The sequence below is a fragment of the Saimiri boliviensis genome, chromosome 13, assembly GCF_048565385.1.
Source record: "Saimiri boliviensis isolate mSaiBol1 chromosome 13, mSaiBol1.pri, whole genome shotgun sequence".
Taxonomy (NCBI): Eukaryota; Metazoa; Chordata; class Mammalia; order Primates; family Cebidae; genus Saimiri; species Saimiri boliviensis.
In genome coordinates this window covers 20,393,495-20,412,666 of record NC_133461.1, presented here as the reverse complement: position 1 = coordinate 20,412,666, position 19,172 = coordinate 20,393,495, and the positions used below count along the sequence as shown (strand labels likewise).

At 46.2% G+C, this 19,172-nt stretch overlaps 1 protein-coding gene and 1 long non-coding RNA gene across 6 annotated transcripts in view; one reads left to right on the top strand and one right to left on the bottom strand.

Annotated features, from left to right (window-relative positions):
• ALPK2 (alpha kinase 2) overlaps nucleotides 1–19,172 on the bottom strand; it is a 143,752-nt gene that overhangs the window by 17,408 nt on the left and 107,172 nt on the right. For 4 of the 5 annotated variants that reach the window (XM_074383348.1, XM_074383346.1, XM_074383345.1 and 1 more), the window contains 3 exons: nucleotides 13,739–14,013; nucleotides 11,859–11,947; nucleotides 2,735–2,952 (listed from right to left, as the gene is read on the bottom strand). In XM_074383348.1, the coding sequence (XP_074239449.1) occupies nucleotides 2,735–2,952; nucleotides 11,859–11,947; nucleotides 13,739–14,013 (582 nt within the window). The other variant, XM_074383349.1, reaches the window with a different exon arrangement.
• The window catches only part of LOC141580772 (uncharacterized), a 90,202-nt gene that overhangs the window by 32,813 nt on the left and 38,217 nt on the right, over nucleotides 1–19,172 (top strand). The gene's annotated exons all lie outside the window — the stretch shown is intronic.

Here is a 19,172-nt window from a genome sequence, read left to right as displayed (position 1 = left end):
CTAGCTGAGTGACAGCAGACAATTAAATCATGGTCCCCAGGCCTCAGTTTTCCCAACTGTAAAATGGGGATCATAATATCTTCTCTGCAGGGTTGTTATGAAGATTAAGTAAAAATAATGGAAAAAAATGAATACATACAAAAACTGATGAAATCCAAGTAAAGTTTCTCATGTAGTTTATTATATGCTGCCAATGTCAGTCTCTTGGTTTCGATAACGTACTCGAGTTATGTGAGATGTCGCCATTAGGTGAAGCTGGGTGAAGTGTACACGGGAACCACTCCATTTATTTTTGCAAAAGCTTGTGAGTCAATAATTATTTCAAAATAAAGTCTGGGCACAGTGGCTCATACCTGTAATCCCAGCACTTTGGGAATCCCAGCACTTTGGGAGGCAGAGGCAGGAGGATCACCTGAGCCCAGGAGTTCAAGACCAGCCTGAGCAACAAAGTGAAATCCCATTTCCAAAAAGAAAAGAAAGAAAGAGCAATCCAGGTATGATGGCATACTTCTGTGTTCCCAGCTACATGGCAGGATGAGGCAGGAGGATCACTTGAGTCCAGGAGGTTGAGGCTGCAGTGAGCTGTGTTTGCACCACTGCATTCCAGCCTGGGTGACACAGTGACACCCTGTCTCCAACAAATTTTAAAAATGAGTTTAAAAAATAGGAACCATTTATTATGTGGCAACACTGCAATAAGTGCTTTCCTATCTAATTTAATTCTCAAAACAACCCTGTGTGGAAGTCACTAAAGCAGAGAGGAAGGTAATTTGCCCACAGGCTACCAGGTTGGAAGTGGCAATTCAGGGAACAGAACCCCAAGGTGGTCTTGCTCTTCAACACCACGTAATAGCTAGAGCTTGAGATCCTCATCTGGGACAATGTCTGACATGTGGTAGGCATACAATAACATAGTTCAGATTTTCTTAACAGCAAGTGAAAATAGTGAACCCTTTGCAGCAGAAGCTGCTGGTGCCTTACCTATTGTCCACGCCCTAACCACTTCTGTGCACCTGGCTCCACCTCTCAGTGACAACACCAGCAATTCTCTGCCTAATAACTTTCTCTGATCATGTTTTTTATCCAGCTTAACTTGCCCACGTGGGCAGGTGACAAGTACAGGGGAGGTAATGCCCCCACCCAGAGCTGCCGCCAGCTGGTGATCCTGGTAGTTGGTGTATACATACTCCGGCTCCCTCACTGAGAAGTGTGCTCTGCAGGGCTCCTGGCAGATGTCAGCTCCCGTACCCATGGCATTCATTGGCTAATAATAACATACTCTACCAGCTGCCTTTCATTCCCCAGTTGCCCATCCCTACTCCTCTGTTGGCATTTCCTGGGATCCACTCTCAAATAAGCCATTTGTACTTGAGTACTTATCTCAGTTCTGTCCTAGGGGAACCCTAATTATGACATCTCCGTTCCATATAAGAAATGGTATTCCTAAACAATTGTGTATACATTGAAAACATGAGCATTCGAAAGACTCTCTTGTCTATTGAGAATGAAATATTACATCTTATCTTATGGTAGATCTGGATTTTGGTATGTATTGCTGAGTTTAGACCTACTGAGGACATAACAGTAAAGCTACTCTCTGGTTACCTGTTGTAATGGGAAGGCATCATTGGTATGAATTATTAAAATGAAATGACCTCCAGGCACAGTGGCTCATGCCTGTAAGTCCAGCACTTTTGGAGGCCAGCGTGGGAGGACCGCTAGAGCCCAGTAGTTCGAGACCAGCCTGGGAAATTCTCCAGGACTCTGTCTCTACAAAAAAATGTTTTGAAAATTAGCCAGGTGTGGTGGAATGCATGTGCAGTCTCAGCTACTCTGGAGGCTGAGGTGGGAGGAATACTTGAGTGCAGGAATTCAAGGCTGCAGTAAGGTATGATCATGCCACTGTACTCCAGCCTGGGTAACAGAGTGAGACCCTATCCCTCCCCAAATTTTTTTTAATAAAAATAAAATGTGTTGAGAAATGCTAAGTGTGTAATTGCTGAGAAATGCTGAGTGTATGATAGAATGAATATATTGTTTGCTAGGAAGAACAATGACAAGGAAAACCTAGCCAACCCCCACCCCCACCCCCCTACCCCTGCATCCCAAGTAGAAAACTACTTGGGGCATTCTAAAGTTGCAGGACAATATATAAATATCATATACCAGTTAAAACAATTCTTTAAGTGGGGGACATCTAACCCTGCCCCTGTGGCTCCCTCCTGAAGAATACCTTTTAGTTTGTCTGTGATCAGTGGTAAGTGGGCACCAGCTGCCTACTTAGCATATTTTGTGTTATGAGAAAATACGGAACACCTGTTTGTTAATAAGAATCAACTGATCAGAGAGAATACATGCATGGGTCAGTGTCTGCTCGGGGCTCTCAGCCCAGAATGCTGTCAGCCCAAGACTCTCAGCTCAGAAGGCTGTTGGCCCCCCAGATAGCCACTTTGCTGTTTATCTGGTTATCTGCTTCTTAATGCCTTCAGTGCCACCTGGGTGGGGGTCTCTACAGCCAAGCTGATCCTCAGTAGAAATGGCCATCTGGCTGGTCATTTCAGGTTCATTTATCAAATCTTGTTTCTGATGAGGCGTCAGTAACACCTTCTGCAGGTAAAGGTGCTTAAAGATACCCAGCAAGCCTATCCTTCCTCTCCCTCCCCTCCCTCTCCACCCGCAGGAACATCTCTGGCCCATGGTATCCCTGGAGCCTGGGCTAAGCTGCTCTCCTCACCCTGCATGTCCGTCACCAGGAGGCAGCCACTTGTTTTCTGGTACACCCAGTGCTGGAAGGTGCAACACTTCTGACCAGCTTCTGATTCTCTTCTCAAGAAGTTTATTTCTTTCCCATCCCTGATGGAATACTTCACGAATTCTCCAATCAGCTCCTCTTCCACTGTGGCATATGGGATATTGTTCTCAGGCCGATGGATAAGAAAAATAGGAATGATCCTGGGGGGAAGAGAACACAGGCACACATGGAGGTCTCCACTGGGAAGAGAGGCTCCTGCAGCATTGTACCCTCGCCTGGAGCAGCAGCAAGTGTAGAATTTGTCCCCAGCTCTGCTAGGTGTAGACTACAAATCCATTCAATGACTTTTTAATGGGTAAGACATGTTTTCATGTGTTTGTTCTTACAAATTCCTCCTTGGGATGGAGTTCAATTGCTCATGTGGAAATGAATGTCTTTATTGTAGTCATATCTTAATGACCCATCAATCGATGAGTATAATCTATCCATCCATTTATCTACTCACCCATCCATCCATTTGTCCATTCAGCCTTTCTTCTACTCACCCTCTTTCCTCCCTCCCTCCATCTGAAGTGAAGAAGAGACAGGGAGCATGCAGTGGAGCAGTGGCAGCTCTCTTATGTAGGGAGGGCAGAGCAGCCCTTGTTCATAGCTGAGGAACATTTGAGCAGAGGTCTACAGGAAGTAGGGGGAGCCGTAAGGACACTGATGATAGAGCATTCCAGGTTGAAGGCACCCCAAGGGGAAATGCTTGGGGCAGGAACACTACTGGTGTGCAGCGGGCGTGCAGGGAGCCAGTGAGATTGGTGGGGGTTGGGGAAGGCAGAGGGGACAGGAAGCCAGGCCTTGGGGGACCTGGGAGGCCATTCAGAAAACTTTCCCCCTTGTACTGAGTTGGAGGAGAAGCCATTGGAGGATCTGGGGCAAGTGAGGGACACGAGGAGATTTCTGCATGATAAAGATCACTGCCTCTCTGTGCAGAATAGGCCGGGGCGGTGCAGGGAGACAAGGGCCAGGCAATGACATCCAGGGGGCTAGAGATGTGATCAGATATGGGATGGATTTTCCAGCATTATCCATCCACTGTCACATCATCCTACATGATGACTTCCCACCTGTCCCTCTTTCTTCAAAGCCCCTACACCTCCTCCCCCTACCATAATCTCAGCTTCCTGTTTCAGTTTGCAAACTGAAGGTTTAGGAGAATCTATAAATGCTGCCATGAACACATCCATATTCTCACCCCCGGTCTGTGCCCCCACACTACACCCTCTTCTTACTACGACAGGCCATCCCTGCTCCTACCCGAACCAACCCCACAGGCCACCCCAACTATGGACTCACTCACATTTCACATCAAAACTCAAACCCGGTGTAGACTGCCTCCAGTCCCTCCCCTCCCATTCTCTCTTGAGCATCTGAAAGACAGGGGCTTTCGCTCTAAAGACGCCTCTGTCAAGGGCAGCACAACCATCCTGCTGCTAAGTCCAGCGTTCTCTGCTCGGCCCCCACCCTGTTTGCTCTCAGCAGCTCTGGGCACAGTGGATCTCTCACTTCTTTCTGAAACACCTTCCCCTGGCTTCCAGAAGCTCACGCCCTCATGGCTTGTCTCTGCTTCCCTGGCTACCTCTTTTCTGTCTCCTTTGCGAGTTTCTCATCCTCTCCCCAACCTTTAGACTCTGGAGTGCCCTGGAACAGCTCTTCTCTCTCTGCCTACACTCCCTACCAACCTCCTTGTTTTAAATTCCATTCAGATGCTGATGACTTCCACACTTATGTCCCCAGTCCAGCCCTGTCCCTGAATTCCCTGCTCACCACCTCAATATGATGTCTCATGGGCATCTCAAATTTAACACGGCATTGGGTATGCATGGCCATAAAGATGGCAATAATAGACACTGGAGATTCCAAAAGAGGGGAGGGAAGGAGGAAGGCAAGTTTGAGAAACACCTATTAGGTGCCATGTTCACTATTTGGGTGATGAGTTTCAAGTCCAAACCTCAGCATCACGCAACATAGCCACATAACGTAACTGCACATGGACCCCATGAATCAAAAAAAAAAAAAAAAAAAAAAAAGGAAAAATAAAGAAAAATAAAAAGCACCCACTATAACAAATTTTTAATGAAGTTTAAAAATTTACCAAGGCAGAAACTAAAGAGCTCATCTGCCCCACCGCCCACACCTGCCTCCTCTCAGTGACTGGCAGCTTGTGAAAACAGAAACAGTCAGTGCATTCAAGAAACATCCACCGATTAGCTGTGTCAGAATCCCAAAGACTCAGTAGGAGGGCAGAGGTGGCCAAACCACAGTTCCCACCTTCCAGGGGCAGCCATCGGAGAAGCAGCATGGAGAAGCCCAGCCCAGCACACAGTAAATGCTCCTGGCTCAAAATAAGAGTTTGGCAAAATATGAATGAATGGATGGATATTTAAATAATATATGTATGTATATTTATATGTTTCTTAATGTCATCACTATTGACATCCAGGCAGATGGTTCTCTGTGGGGTGACGGGGCTGTTCTGTGCAGCTGGCATGCTTAGCAGCCTCCCTAGCTTCTACTTGCTAGATGCCAGTATTCCTTCCCGGATCCTGACAATCAAATGTCTCCACAATCAGCACTGTCCCCTGGGGGTTGTGAATCATTGATAGAGAATCTGATCTTACAGATTTGTAAGCCAAAGGAGAGATCACCTAGTTGAATGTTGATCATGCAGTTATCACTTTCAAGGGCCTAAAATAGAAACACTGAGGGCAGGCTATAGAGGCAAGAGGAAAACGTGAGATGCTGACTTTTGATGTTCATTAACTTTTTTTAGTACAAAATGCTTGTCAAATGAGTAAATGGACAAATAGGCTGGAGGTGTCTTATGTAGGCCCCTGACCATATGTTTAATGGATCAGAAAATTGACTTCTGGGAGGGACGGAGTGACCAGAGAGAAATGGCGACGGGGCAGCTATAACAGAGACATGTGAATGCAAAGATGTAAGCAGCTGCCCTGGTGGGGGTGGGGTAAAGCCCCACAAAGAGCCCTTAAATGAAAATGGGTTTTGAATCAGGATCTTTAAAGGTAATTGTGTAGAATAATCCCCTATAACACAGCACCCAGACACAAAGTCAGGAAAAGTTGTGGGGTTAGCAGAGATGGCTGAGCTTCCCTGCTGCCCATGGGGTCCCTTCCTCCCTTGAATAACACCAGTGAAGACCTGGTTACTTCCCTCTCAGAGGGAACGTGGGCCACTGGACTGCCTCTCCCAGTGGAATGGACTCATAAGGCTTGTCTTTCACAGTAGGAAGAAAAGCTCGAGCTGGGACCTCAGGTTCTGTGACTGCCACTCAGGAAACCACCTTTGCAAAGACCGTAACAGTGAGAAAATTATGACAGTGAAAGCGATCTCAACTGACTCCATTTTGCCTTTAATTGCCCCTGTCCTTGTTCATTCCTGGGCAGAGGCCAAAGTAACTCTGGGAGGAATTTAATTCCTCGGCCCTCACCCCATTTGCTCTCAGCAGCTCTGGGCACAGTGGATCTCTCACTTCTTTCTGAAACACCTTCCCCTTGCTTCCAGAAGCCCACACCCTCATGGCTTTTCTCTGCTTCCCTGGCTACCTATTCTGTGTCTCCTTTGTGAGTTTCTCCTCTCCCCAACTTTAGACTCTGGAGTGCCCTGGAACAGCTCTTCTTTCTCTGCCCACACTCCCTGGCAACCTCTTCGCTTTAAATTCCATTCAGATGCTAATGGGAAAAGCCCCTCTCCAGAATAAACAGCCTCCTTGCTTGGGGACCAGATCACCTTTGTAAAACCAAGAGCTTAACCATAAGATTAGAAGTGATGGCTCAGGTGTCATGCAACCAGAGGCCACAATATTTCTAACCTCCGAGTTGCTCCCATAGATAACATTACTAGTGTAAATCCTCAGACTTGTGTTTGAAGCATTTTTCAGACCCTGTATTCTGATGGATCAGGCGGCCCAACCCGGACTGGTAAAACTGGGTCATCTGGTCTTGTGGCCTTCACCCAGGAACTGACTCAGTGCAAGAGGACAATTTCGTCTCCCTGATTCCATCCCTGACCCAACTAATAAACATTCCCCATTTCCTAGCCCCCTGCACTCCACACTATTCAAAAAATAAATCAATCAATAAATCCCTAGCCTCCAAATTTTCAGGGAGGCTGATTTGAGTGATAATAAAACTCCAGTCTCCCATTTAGCCAGTTCCGTCAGAGACGTGTGAACCAGAGCAACTCCGTCTTGAATAGGAGCTGGGTAAAATCAGGCTGAAACCTACTGGGCTGCATTCCCAGATGGTTAAGGCATTCCAAGTCGCAGGATGACATAAGAGGTCGGCACGGGACACAGGTCATAAAATAGGCTGCAGTAAAGAAGCTGGCTAAAAATCCACCAATACCAAGATGGCATCGAGAGTGACTTCTGGCCTTCCTCACTGCCACGTTCCCACCAGCGCCATGACAGTTTACAAATGCCATGACAACGTCAGGAAGTTACCCTATGTGGTCTAAAGATGGGAGGCATGAATAATCCACCCCTTGTTTAGCACATCATCAAGAAATAACATAAAAATGGCCAACCAGCAGCCCTGGGGAGTGCTCAGTCTGTGGAGTAGCCATTCTTTTATTCTACTTTCTTAAAAAAACAGGCTTTCACTTTATGGACTTGCCCTGTATTATTTCTTGCGTGAGATCCAAGAACCCTCTCTTGGGGTCTGGATTGAGACCCCTTTCTGGAAACAGCTCACGCCTATAATCCCAGGACTTTGGGAGGCAGGTGGATCGCAAGGTCAAAGAGAACAAGACCATCCTGGCCAACGTGGTGAAACCGCCATCTCTACTAAAAATACAAAAATTAGCTGGGTGTGTTGGCACATGCCTATAGTCCCAGCTACTTGGGAGGCTGAGGCAGGAGAATCACTTGAACCTGTGAGCAGAGGTTGCAGTGAGCCAAGATCATGCCACTTTACTCCAGCCTGGGCAACAGAGCAAAACTCCATCTCAAAAAAAACATAACAAAAAAAGCTCTATGTATAATAAGCTCTTTATTGCAATTTCCCTGTCTTGATAAATCAGCTCTGTCTGGGTAGCAGGCAAGGTGAACCCATGTAGCGGTTACACGCACGCACCGGCTGGGGCACAGTCCTGCCCTGCTCACATTCTCTTGCCTCCGAGAGAGCTGGGAGCGTCCTCCCGGAACAATGCCCCACGCTTCTCCACCCAGGCTGTGCCTGCTCCCGGGAAGTAAACTGAAGGCTCCACGTGGTTGTTAACTTGAGCCAAAGCTGGTTGGAAAAACATTATTTTTTATTAAAACAATTACAGTTGTAGAGGGAAGGAAGATACAAAATTCATTAGAATTTAAAAGCTATAAAATATAATACTTCAAAGAAATTACATCTGCAGGCCAGCTACTTTGGCTGAAGCCCCCAGACCCTTTGAAGGGCACACATGTATCCTCCTCTGCCATTTAGGGGCATTTTCTGGAAACTGTGAGAATCCCCCTCACTTCACAATAAGTACACAGAGACTTACTTGCTCACAAGCAGAATCTAAGCCAGAACAGTGTTCTTTTAGAACCCCCCCTCCCCGGACACAAGGCAGTGAGCCCCTCTCACACCAGCGAACCCTGATTACTAGTCATGCCAGGGTCATTTGATCCATTCTTTCTAATTTTAAGACAGAAGCTCTTTGTGTCTTGTTAAAGAAATTTCAGATATCAGCCAGACGGGAGTGGGCACATTAGGGCAGTGGACCTTTCCCTGCAGCCCTGAAATCGGTGCAGCCACCAAGCCACCCTCTGTCATGCTTTGTCACTTCTGCAGGACCCAGGGCATCCTGGTTCCCTCCTGAGAACCCCCTGTGGCCCCTGACCCCTCTGCCAACAAAAGGGTTCATGGTTTGCTTGGGCTTTTATTAATTCTGCATCCCTGGTGGGGAAAAAAAACAGAAACAAGAGCTGGGCATTATTCAGGGTCTTAATTAGGCCTGGCCTCTGCCCAACAGGATTCATTTGCATAGACAATGTGACTCCATTGATATTCATGAATTCAAAAACAGAAGCTGCCCAAATGAGGAGCATTTTCTCTTCAAGACCTCATGTGCTCCACTAAAAAGGCTTCTCCAGGCCTGCTTCATGGCTTGGAAATATACAAGGGGTGGTCCCAGGGGTTGGTCTAGGGCAGGCGTCCCCAAATTACAACCCGTGGGCCGCATGCGGCCCCCTGAGGCCATTTATCCAGCCTCCCGCCACCCCGCCGCACTTCAGGAAGGGGCATCTCTTTCATTGGTGGTCAGTGAGAGGAGCACAGTATGTGGCGGCCCTCTGATGGTCTGAGGGACAGTGAACTGGCCCCCTGTGTAAAAAGTTTGGGGACGCCTGGTCTAGTGTGTATGTGTATGTGCATGTGTGTGGTTGGTGTGTGTGATGTGTGTGTATGTGGTGTGCTTGTGTGTGAGGGGTATGTGGGGGTTGTGTAATGTCTGTGTTGTAAGTGTGGTGTGTGTGAGGTGTGTGTGGGTTGTGTGTATGACATGTGTGTTATGTGTGTGGTGTGCATGTTTGTGGTATGTGTGTGGTGTGTGGTGTGTGTTGTATGTGTGGTGTGTTTGTGTTGTGTGTTTGTGTGGGGTGTGTGTGGGGGGTGTGTGTGTGCACATGGTGAGTGTTGCGTGTGTGTGGTATGTGTGTTGTACCCATGGCGTGTATGTGGCATGTGGTGTGTGTGTGTGCTGTGGGGGCGTGTGTGGGAGTGTGGGGTGTGTGTGAGTGGGGTGTGTTTATGTGTGGTATGTGTGTGTGTATGGTGAATGCTGTTTATGTGGGTGTGTGTGTGTGTTTTCTGGCTGTAGAGTCCTCTGGTTTAGGTTCCATGGACATGGAGTCTGGCTCAGAGACCCTTCTAAGGGCCCTTACTCCTCCCATATACCGTCAGTATTCATGGGGTCACAAACTGCCCCCTCATAAGGAATGGAAAAGTGGTTTAGATAGAAAAATGTCCTAACCTATCTTTAAGGCAGTGGCCTATTTACTGTGATGCTAATGCGGCCTCCCCATCCTTCACTTGCAGTGAGCCCTTTCCAAGTCCCTAGACCAATCTTATAATCGTGTGTTCTTTTCTTTAAAAAGGGCCCAAATTTGCCAGGCATGGTGGCTCATGCCTATAACACCAGCAATTTGGGAGGCCAAGGCAGGAAGATCACTTGAGGCCAGGAGTTGTAGGCCAGCCTGGGCAACATACAGAGACCTTGTCTCTCCAAAAAAAAGGTTTTTTTGATTAGCCAGGTATGGTGGTGGGCACCCGTAGTCCCAGCTACTCGGGAGGCTGGATCGCTTGAGCCTGGGAGGTCAAGGCTGCAGTGAGCCGTGACTGCACCACTGCCCTCTAGCCTGGACAATAGAGGGAGACGCTGTGCCTTAAAAAATAAAATTAGGCCGGGCGCGGTGGCTCAAGCCTGTAATCCCAGCACTTTGGGAGGCCGAGGCGGGTGGATCACAAGGTCAGGAGATCGAGGCCATCCTGGTCAACATGGTGAAACCCCGTCTCTACTAAAAATACAAAAAAGTAGCTGGGCATGGTGGCACGTGCCTGTAATCCCAGCTACTCAGGAGGCTGAGGCAGGAGAATTGCCTGAACCCAGGAGGCGGAGGTTGCGGTAAGCCGAGATCGCGCCATTGCACTCCAGCCTGGGTAACAAGAGCGAAACTCCGTCTCAAAAAAAAAAAAAAAAAAAAAAAAAATTAAATTAAAAATGAAGGGAAAAAGGAAAGAGAGAAAAAAAAAGAAAGACAGCCCAAATTGCATAAGAGTTAAGCCACACCAAACTTATGTCTGTCCCTGCGGGAGGGCACTGTGGTTCTGTGTGTGGTGGAATTGACTTGTGGGTTAAATCTTTTCTATTTTGAAGAAAACTTAGAAGGACAGAGACTGGAAAGAGGGGGGCTTGGGGAAAAAAGGAGCCAGTTTCCATATCGTGAAAGCTTAACTCAGTCCAGATGGCTGGCTGTGATTAACAGAAAGGCAATTGTAAATGTGTCTGAAGTACGTTAAGCATTTCTTGAGAAAGAGAAGAAAGTGTTAAACTTTACACATGGTTTTCCGAAAGTACCACCTAAGGGAGACGGTTTTTCCCATTTTGTGAGTTAACAGGGGCAATCTAGACAGAACTTCTTCTTCCTTCTCCCAGTTTTTACTGATAGGTAAATAGCTGCTCTGTCTGAAATTTCCAGCATGCACTAGCTAAGCCCTTTGTCTGTCCACTTAAGCATGCAAATACGTTCTCAGCCAAACAGAGCCGCAAACACAAGCTCCAAACTCCAGATAAAATTTGCTTGGGCCAGTAAATATTTAGGTAAAAAGTGGATAAAAGTGGCTGTGATTTACCTCTGGCGGATTCCAGGAAGTGGGTACTACGTTGCTATGGTCCTGATCACCCAATCCACCCTAACACACTGCCGTATCTTATTTTCATCATGGGGCTAATTGCCTTGTGTTAGCTCTTGTTCTGTTGTATTTGCTTACTGTTTAGACCAGGCGTCCCCAAACTTTTTACATAGGGGGCCAGTTCACTGTCCCTCAGACCGTTGGAGGGCCGCCACATACTGTGCTCCTCTCACTGACCACCAATGAAAGAGGTGCCCCTTCCTGAAGTGCGGCGGGGGGCCGGATAAATGGCCTCAGGGGGCCGCATGCGACCCACGGGCCGTAGTTTGGGGACGCCTGGTTTAGACAGTGTAATAGCTCTGAGAGTAGATATCCTTTCTTTTCTATTTAACATGGTAGATTCATTTATTGGATGGATTAATCCACACATACACCCATCTATCTAACCATCCATCCATTTAAAGAATATTTATCAAGTGTCTCTCTGTACATCTCTGGAGACCCAGCAAGGGGTATGATCGCAGCCATGTGAACCTTCATGGATCTTACAGACTGAGAGGTCAGCTGAAACACTTGCCCTACTGTTCCTTCTCAATCTCTCATCCCTCCCAGTCCCCAGCGAGTCAGGAGTGTGATACAGGCAGGGTAGACCCCTCCCGGTCCCCCATGAGTCAGGAGTGTGATACAGGCAGGGTAGACACACTTACTCAGGCACTTCTCCGAAGCCTTCCAGAGGCTGTGCTTCAGCAGCGTAGATCTTGGCATAATACCTGGCAGTATTTTGAACATAGCATTCCTATATCACCAAAATACATAGAGACCCCCAGTGACTACAGGAAATTCAGACAATGTTGCTCAGTAAGACTATTCAGGAGATTTCCCAGTAAGGTAAATCTGATAAATTGACAAGCCCACCCTTTCACTGGGGCTGCAGAGGCAACAATTAGGAGAATCTAGAGTTGGCCACTTACGGAGGAGCTCTGAGACGCCAAGGAAATATCCGGGCAGAGGTCAAGTGGTCTCTGGGACCAGATGTTCCCGAACTATAAGATTTCTCAAGCCAGCATGGCTGAAATTCACCCCAGGACTAAGTGGACTGTCACATCATCAGGTGGCACTTGGGGCACTACTGGATCTCCTGTGAGACCTGCCATTGCAACCCCTTTTCAAAGGTGTAATTAATGAACGCCACAGCAAGATGCCTGCCTTGGGGAAAGCTGAGTGGATTCTGCCTCCTACTCCGTGGGGCTTTTCTGAGTCAGAATCCAGATGCTGGGAGATTTTCTGGGACTGTCTCATATTTGAGATAGAGGGAATACTCAGAAAGAAAAGCAAAAGGAGGGGTGGATTGGGAGGAGAAAGGAATACAACAGGCAGAATCCTATATTTAGAGAGCAGGGCTGCCTTCAGAAGCACAAAGTCCCACGTGACGTTGCCGCAGGGTCAAGATGCTCAGTGCTTGACTGTGCCTGAGAGATTCATCTAAGTTTAACCTATTGGTTTTAATGTTTTAAATGTTGATGATAAGCATTTCAAAGGAGCGCATAGCTTGTGAAAGACCGAACTTTCTTGACAGCTACACCAGTGCCAGTGTAAAGAGTGAAATATCTTTCCACCAGGTGTGGTGGCTCATGCCTGTAATCCCAGCACTTTGGGAGGCAGAGGCTGGAGGATCACCTGGAGCCTTCCAGGAGGTCAAGACCAGCCTGGGTGACATAGGGAGACTCCGTCTCTAGAACAAATAAATAAAAACTTAGTTGAACGTGGTGGCATGCACCTGTAATCCCAGGTACTTGGGAGGCTGAGGCAGGACGGTTGCTTAAGGCCAAGAGGTCGAGAGGTCCAGGCTACTGTGGAGCCATGATCGTGCCACTGCACTCCAGCCCGGGGGACAGAGTGAGACCCTGTCTCAAAAAAAAAAAGATGGAGTGAAGTATATGAAGCAAATATGTGGATAGGAGGAGGAGGAAGGAGCAGGAGAAGCTAAGGCTGTCCTGCCCCCTCTCTCCTTGAGTTCTGTGACTCAATAACAAAGAGACGTAGAAGCTCAGCTAGGGACTTGGGTTTACCTCTCTTCCTATTTTATAGGCTGACATTATACCAAACTCAGGAAGGCAGAAAACAAGACTAATGCCGACTCTTCTGGATATACCCCACCCCCTCCCTCTCCACAAAACAAACCCAAACAAAACACTCCAGCAACTAGTGCCGATTCTCTCTGTTCCTGGGGACCCTGGCATCGAGTGCAGCTTATAACGCCCACTTTCCATATCATCCCAGGCCCAAGTGGATTCAACCCCTCAGGGATCTTATAGGGCTTCTTAGAAACAAAATCAATTACATATCGGGTTAGAACTGGTGAGGTGTCTCTAGGCACTGGCTGAGTCCCCACTAGGTGGCATGAGGCCAAGAAATTACTTCTGAGAACTAAGAAGTGACCCCCAGCACTGTGATTGAATCAACACACCCAAAGAGGAAAAACACCCTTTTGAAGACCCTCCCGTCAGACCTGAGTCTGATTTTCATCTCCTCTCATCATGGGTGGCTCTCATAGCAGAAGTGACAGCCTTTGGGCAGATGGACCCACCTGGGCAGCGAGCTTGTAGTTCCTTTGGATGAGCTCATCATTATTTCTGGTCCCATAGGCAATGGCATTGTGCACCTTAAGCACACAGGCGTGGCCAGGTTTGAAGACCGGCGTGAGGCCGCGCAGCACCGTGCTGCGGAAGGCTTTGCGGTGAACCCCTTCTCCAAAGTGCAGCTCCTCTGTGGCGATCTGGCCACGCAGGCGACCCCCAAAGTAGCTGTCATGGAGGAAGTCTTCTCTGAAGATGAGCTGGCTGAATTCAATCTCTTCACATCCTGAAACACAGTGGGAAAGAACACCTCCCAGTCCTGTTCCCTGGCTAACTCCACAGGGGGAGGGTCCCCGCAGTGGAACAGTGACAAAGCTGACCTGTGGAACAGAGAGGCGGAAGCCACACTGACCCCTCGACGGAGACATAGCTAAAAGAAGAGATGTGTGGGTTGGTGAGGAGGAGACAGGTCACTGAGAATGTGGGAACATCAGTGACAGACAGGTTGGAGCAAAACTGGAAAGATCAGGAAAAGAATTCGAGACAGATCTGGAAAATATAAGTGAAACCAAGCAAAGTAACATAAGACAAGTTGAAAAGATGGGTAAAGTATGGAGGAGGGAGGAAGGACTGATGGTGGGATCTGATAGTGGGATCAGATCAACCTTGTTTTCATTATTGGCCCTCCCCGACCCCGGAATCTTTTCTGGAATTTGTTTAATTGCCTGCCATTAAAGCCGAATACCACAAATATACTATCTGTTTATGAACCACATGTATATCTGTGCTTTAGACAGAAAATGAGTAACTTTTCTTTGCCTCCCAAGAACCAGTGTTGGCCCTCTCGGTAGCAATACTGCCTCCATTAAGAAAGCATGTGATAAGTATGAGAAACAGGTAGGCAATAAACAAAACAAAACATAGTAAAAAAAAAAAAAACCAAAAAAACCAAAAAAACGCTTTGAAGAGAAATGGAAAAAGAAGATAGAATTATTTTGGATTTATTTGTAACACAAAAAGTAGAATTATTTTGAGTTTTCTAGCAGCTGTTTTTTGCTGTTGTTGTTGTTTTGTTTTTGTTTTTGTTTTTGTTTTTGTTTGTTTTTCAGAGTGAAACCTACACGTTTGAGATGACAGTGAATTTAATCAGGACGGTCCATTTTAAACTAGAGATGACCCAATCAGACTTCTGATTCACTGATTGAAGGAAGTTAGGTAGCTTTCAGTGAAAAAAGATTCTTTGGATTTTTAAAACGCTTTCCACTTCTCAAAACTGATGAAAACGGATGTCTTTCTGAATGTTTACAAGAAGAAAGAAACCATGGGTCGTGTGAAAAATCCCACTTCACGTTTCTAATAGAATGCTTAAGGAAATATTTTTCTCCTCCTTTCAAAATATTTTCAAATCATATGATTTGAGACTGATGGTAGCTATTAAAACTGTAAGGAGACTGCAACTATTCTGATAGAGTATTGATTAAGGTCTCGGCCTAGTTATTGCCAGGAAGGAAGGAAGGGAGGGAGGGGGGGAGGGAGGAAAGGAGGGAGGGAGGAGGGTGGAGTTGGATGGATTTTCAAACAGAAAAACTAGGTGAAGAGCTAGACGCTGCTGGGAGAAAGAGGATACTCCTAAAGATGCTCCAAGCATTTTCTCAAAGGCTAGCAGAAGACTATGGGACCCCTCAATATGCCACCCTCAAACCTACCTCTTTGGTGAAAGGATTGTTGAGCTGAAGGCAATTAAGAAGCAGGGGCAAGAAAACTCTCTGCCTTCCCTCTATTTGCCTAAAATCAGGACACAAATTTATAAAGACAAAAAAGATTCTCCTCCCCCTTCTACCAGGAAGAACAAAGGTCAATGACTAAAGACAACTTTAGACCCTGATGATCCTGGAGACAGCACTAGACATTAACAAGCATTAATGAGAATCCAGATGCTGGGAGATTTTCCAGGACTGTGGAATTGACTTTCCACAAACTACTGCCCTTACCTCCCCCAAATCCTTCCGTCTGCCTGTCACTACTCTAAAAATGCACTATTCTTTGTTGAAGATGCTCTATCAGCTGGAATCCAAAAACCCCTCTCGAATGAGCACTTCTTGAGTGTCTCCCATGCATACATGAAATATACTTGCTAATAAACTTCTGTTCGTTTTTCTCTCATTAATCTTCTTTTGTTACACGGATCCTTTCCAACTAAGAAATTAGGAGGATTGAAGAAGAAATTATTTTTCTTCCCCTATAACTCCTACTGAGTAACCTGCCCTAGGTTTCTGGAGAGAACTGGGTTGAAGCTGCAGGAAAACAAGCAGACGGGACATTTTCTCAGATGAAGCTTTAGGCAATAGCTGAATCACAGATTATATTCTAAGTAACAGAATCAGGAAAAAAAGTAATTTGTGGATAAAAGCACAGTTGTATTTTAACAACTGTATGTTAAATTTAAAAATTAGGTAAGAAAATAGAGAGGGAATGCTTTTCTATATCCCAAACCTTCTTGGTTCTATTCTAGTTATATGATTCAGTCTAACAATCTGGCCTCTAATACCACTTACAGAGTATAGAAAATGTTGCGTGTATATCTGCCGCATCCTGTCTTCCTTCAAAATCCCTACATTTCTAAAATTTAATTATTAAGTGTAAAAAGTTCATGCACCTGTGTCTAAACATTCTGCGTATACCACAAAAAAAAAAAATATTTAAAAGTTTGTGCACCTTATGCTTTAAAATTCAGCAAATCTAATTAATTGAAAAAAAAAAACCACCCCACAAATCTTAAAACTATTCTTTGTCTCTTGAAAATCCTTCAAGGAAAGAGCTGGAGTTTTAGGTGGAACTTTCCAAGCGGAAACTCATCTATTGGGTCTTCCTTTGCAGAAGCAGCAGGTATAGACTCTGTAGCTCTACAGAAATCTGAAAGGACGGCCTGTCCAAAAATGTCTTCTGAGGTGCTGGCTAAAATGAGCGTGTTCTCTTGGTTAGAGCTTGCACCTCTTTTAAAGTGAGAGATGGAGGTAAGAATTAGTCTTGTAGACCAATTTATTCCCTGTAAGAGTAATGAAGGTAACAGGAGAACTGAGCACCTGAGGGGAGGCTCGGGAAAGGCAGGAGAGGGGCAGGGTGAGTCTCAGGTTGTGAAGAAGCTGCAATTTTCTTTGCAGCTTTGCAAAGCCATCCGTTGCCAGGACTCACACGCCACGCTGCCTAAAGTCCCTGAGAGGGGGCAGTTCCATGAGAAAGAATCAGGAGAGGCCAGGTGCAGTGGTTCATACCTGTAATCTCAGAACTTTAGGAGGCCAAAGCAGGTGGACCACCTGAAGTCAGGAGATCGAGACCAGCCTGGCCAACATGATGAAACCCCATCTCTGCTAAAACTACAAAAAAATTAGCTGGGAATGGTGGCAGGTGCCTGTAACCCAGCTACTCAGGAGGCTGAGGCAGGAGAATTGCTTGAACTGGGGAGGTGGAGGTTATAGTGAGCTGAGATCGCACCATTGCACTTCGGCTTGGGAAACAGAAAGAGACTCAGTCTCAAAAAAAAAAAAAAAAGAAAGAAAGAAAAAAATCAGGAGAGACTCATTGGAATCCGCCAGACACACTCACGCAGATGAGTGCCGGGCGATCCAGAGGCCTCGCTGAGGTTCCTTGCTACACACATACATTGTGAAATCCAAATCCTCAACTCGGAGAAACCGTGTGGATACCTGCAGCCACTGGTTACAAACACTGCTCTGAGGTGCAGAAAAGCAGTCCATGAATATATTCCTAAAACATCCTAATATCACTAAATTGGGCTTCATTTGGTCCATCATTCATTTCTGACTTTCTCGTGAGCTTAGTTTTATTAGTTTTTAAATTTGAGACCAACTTGTGAAAGAGTATTTATTCCTCCTATAGAGAATTAAATAATTTAATTTAATTATTTAGTTTAGTGAGATAATCCTCTGAATTTAAAAAAAGTGATTAGAAGTCGTTTTCCAAACTAGCGGGGTGCAGTGGTAAGCACCTGTAGTCCAGGCTACTCAGGAGGCTCAGGTGGGAGGATCATCAGAGCCCAGGAGGCCGACGCTGCAGTGACCTTTGATTGTGCCACTGCACTCCAGCCTGGATGGCAGAGTGAGACCCTGTCTCAAATAAAATAAAAGTAATTTTCAGCTTCTTTATCTGAAGGTATAAGGATAGGGAGAGCCAGGAGTTGCTTCCCCAGAGAGGTGAGTCAGTGAAACTGGCACCCCCAGTCACAATGGGAGAAGGTGATGTCATCAGGGTTCAGACCCAAGCTCTATGCCTGGAGTCACTGGGCTACAGCAGTAGCACCATTTCCACCAGGTGGCCAGTAGCTCATCCCCAACTGGGTCTCTCGCCTGACTAGTAATCCTTGAGAAATGAGCTTATACAAACCTAAACCAATAAAACCACAGCAAGCTTCTGAAATGTGAATGCCAATCAACGCTAAGAAGCTGAGGAAACAGAGACTCCCTTTTAAGAGTCTGGTTTGTCTTCTGAAGCATTAGAAGGAAGGGGAATTCTTTTGAATATTTTGCCTTCTGGGGAGATGAGAGCAGAAATGGAGGAAGGATTTTAAATTATAACACAAATACGCTACACACGAAGGACGGGTATTGAGCATCTGAGTGGGTTTGTGAAGAGCTTGTATTTAAGTTGACTGTTCTGGGTAAATATCACAACATTTGATAGACCACTTCTAAGTCAAGACCTCAGTTTCTTGCTTTTGATACACGGGATGTTAGTGCATTTCGATTACTTTTATTACTTGTTTCTGCAGAGATTTCAGGTGCTCCGTTTGTTTTAAAAATCAATACATGCAGTAAATCTTTAAGAAGTTAATTTAATTGAATGTCAGAATGTATCCATATTTCTCCTGAAACTGACCATGGATCCTCCCCTGTGCTGAAAGTCATGGTCGCATGGGGTGAGGTTGGGCAGCCGTGGTGTGTGGAGCTGGCTTGCTGCAGCTCCTGAGAGCTGATGATGGGCGGCTCTTCCCAGTTCCGTGATGTGTGATGTCACATTGGTGGTTTAAAATTGGCTACACTGAGAGTATTTACACCATGGAAATTGTAGGACTCAGAACTTCCCCAGCCCTCAGCATGTTGTTAAATATTTACCCCAGCCTGCCACCAGGCAAGGATGGGCATGGGTGGGCATAGGTGGGTGAGGAATTCTCCTTAAGAGGGAAGGCACGGCAAACATAGTTTCCACCAAACTGTGAAAAACTCCGTGGGTGGCCCAGGGACAGCATGAGCATTCCTGAACAGCAGTTAGGCTGTTGCTACACCAGGTGACAAAAGAAAGCAGAGAACCCCATCTTTCATCTTCTAGAAGACACAAATGAATGGAGTGATTCTCCAGACACTTGGCTGTCTTTGGGAATCTGCTCAGCTAGTCAAACTGAAAAGAAAATTGAACAAACAAAACAAGCCG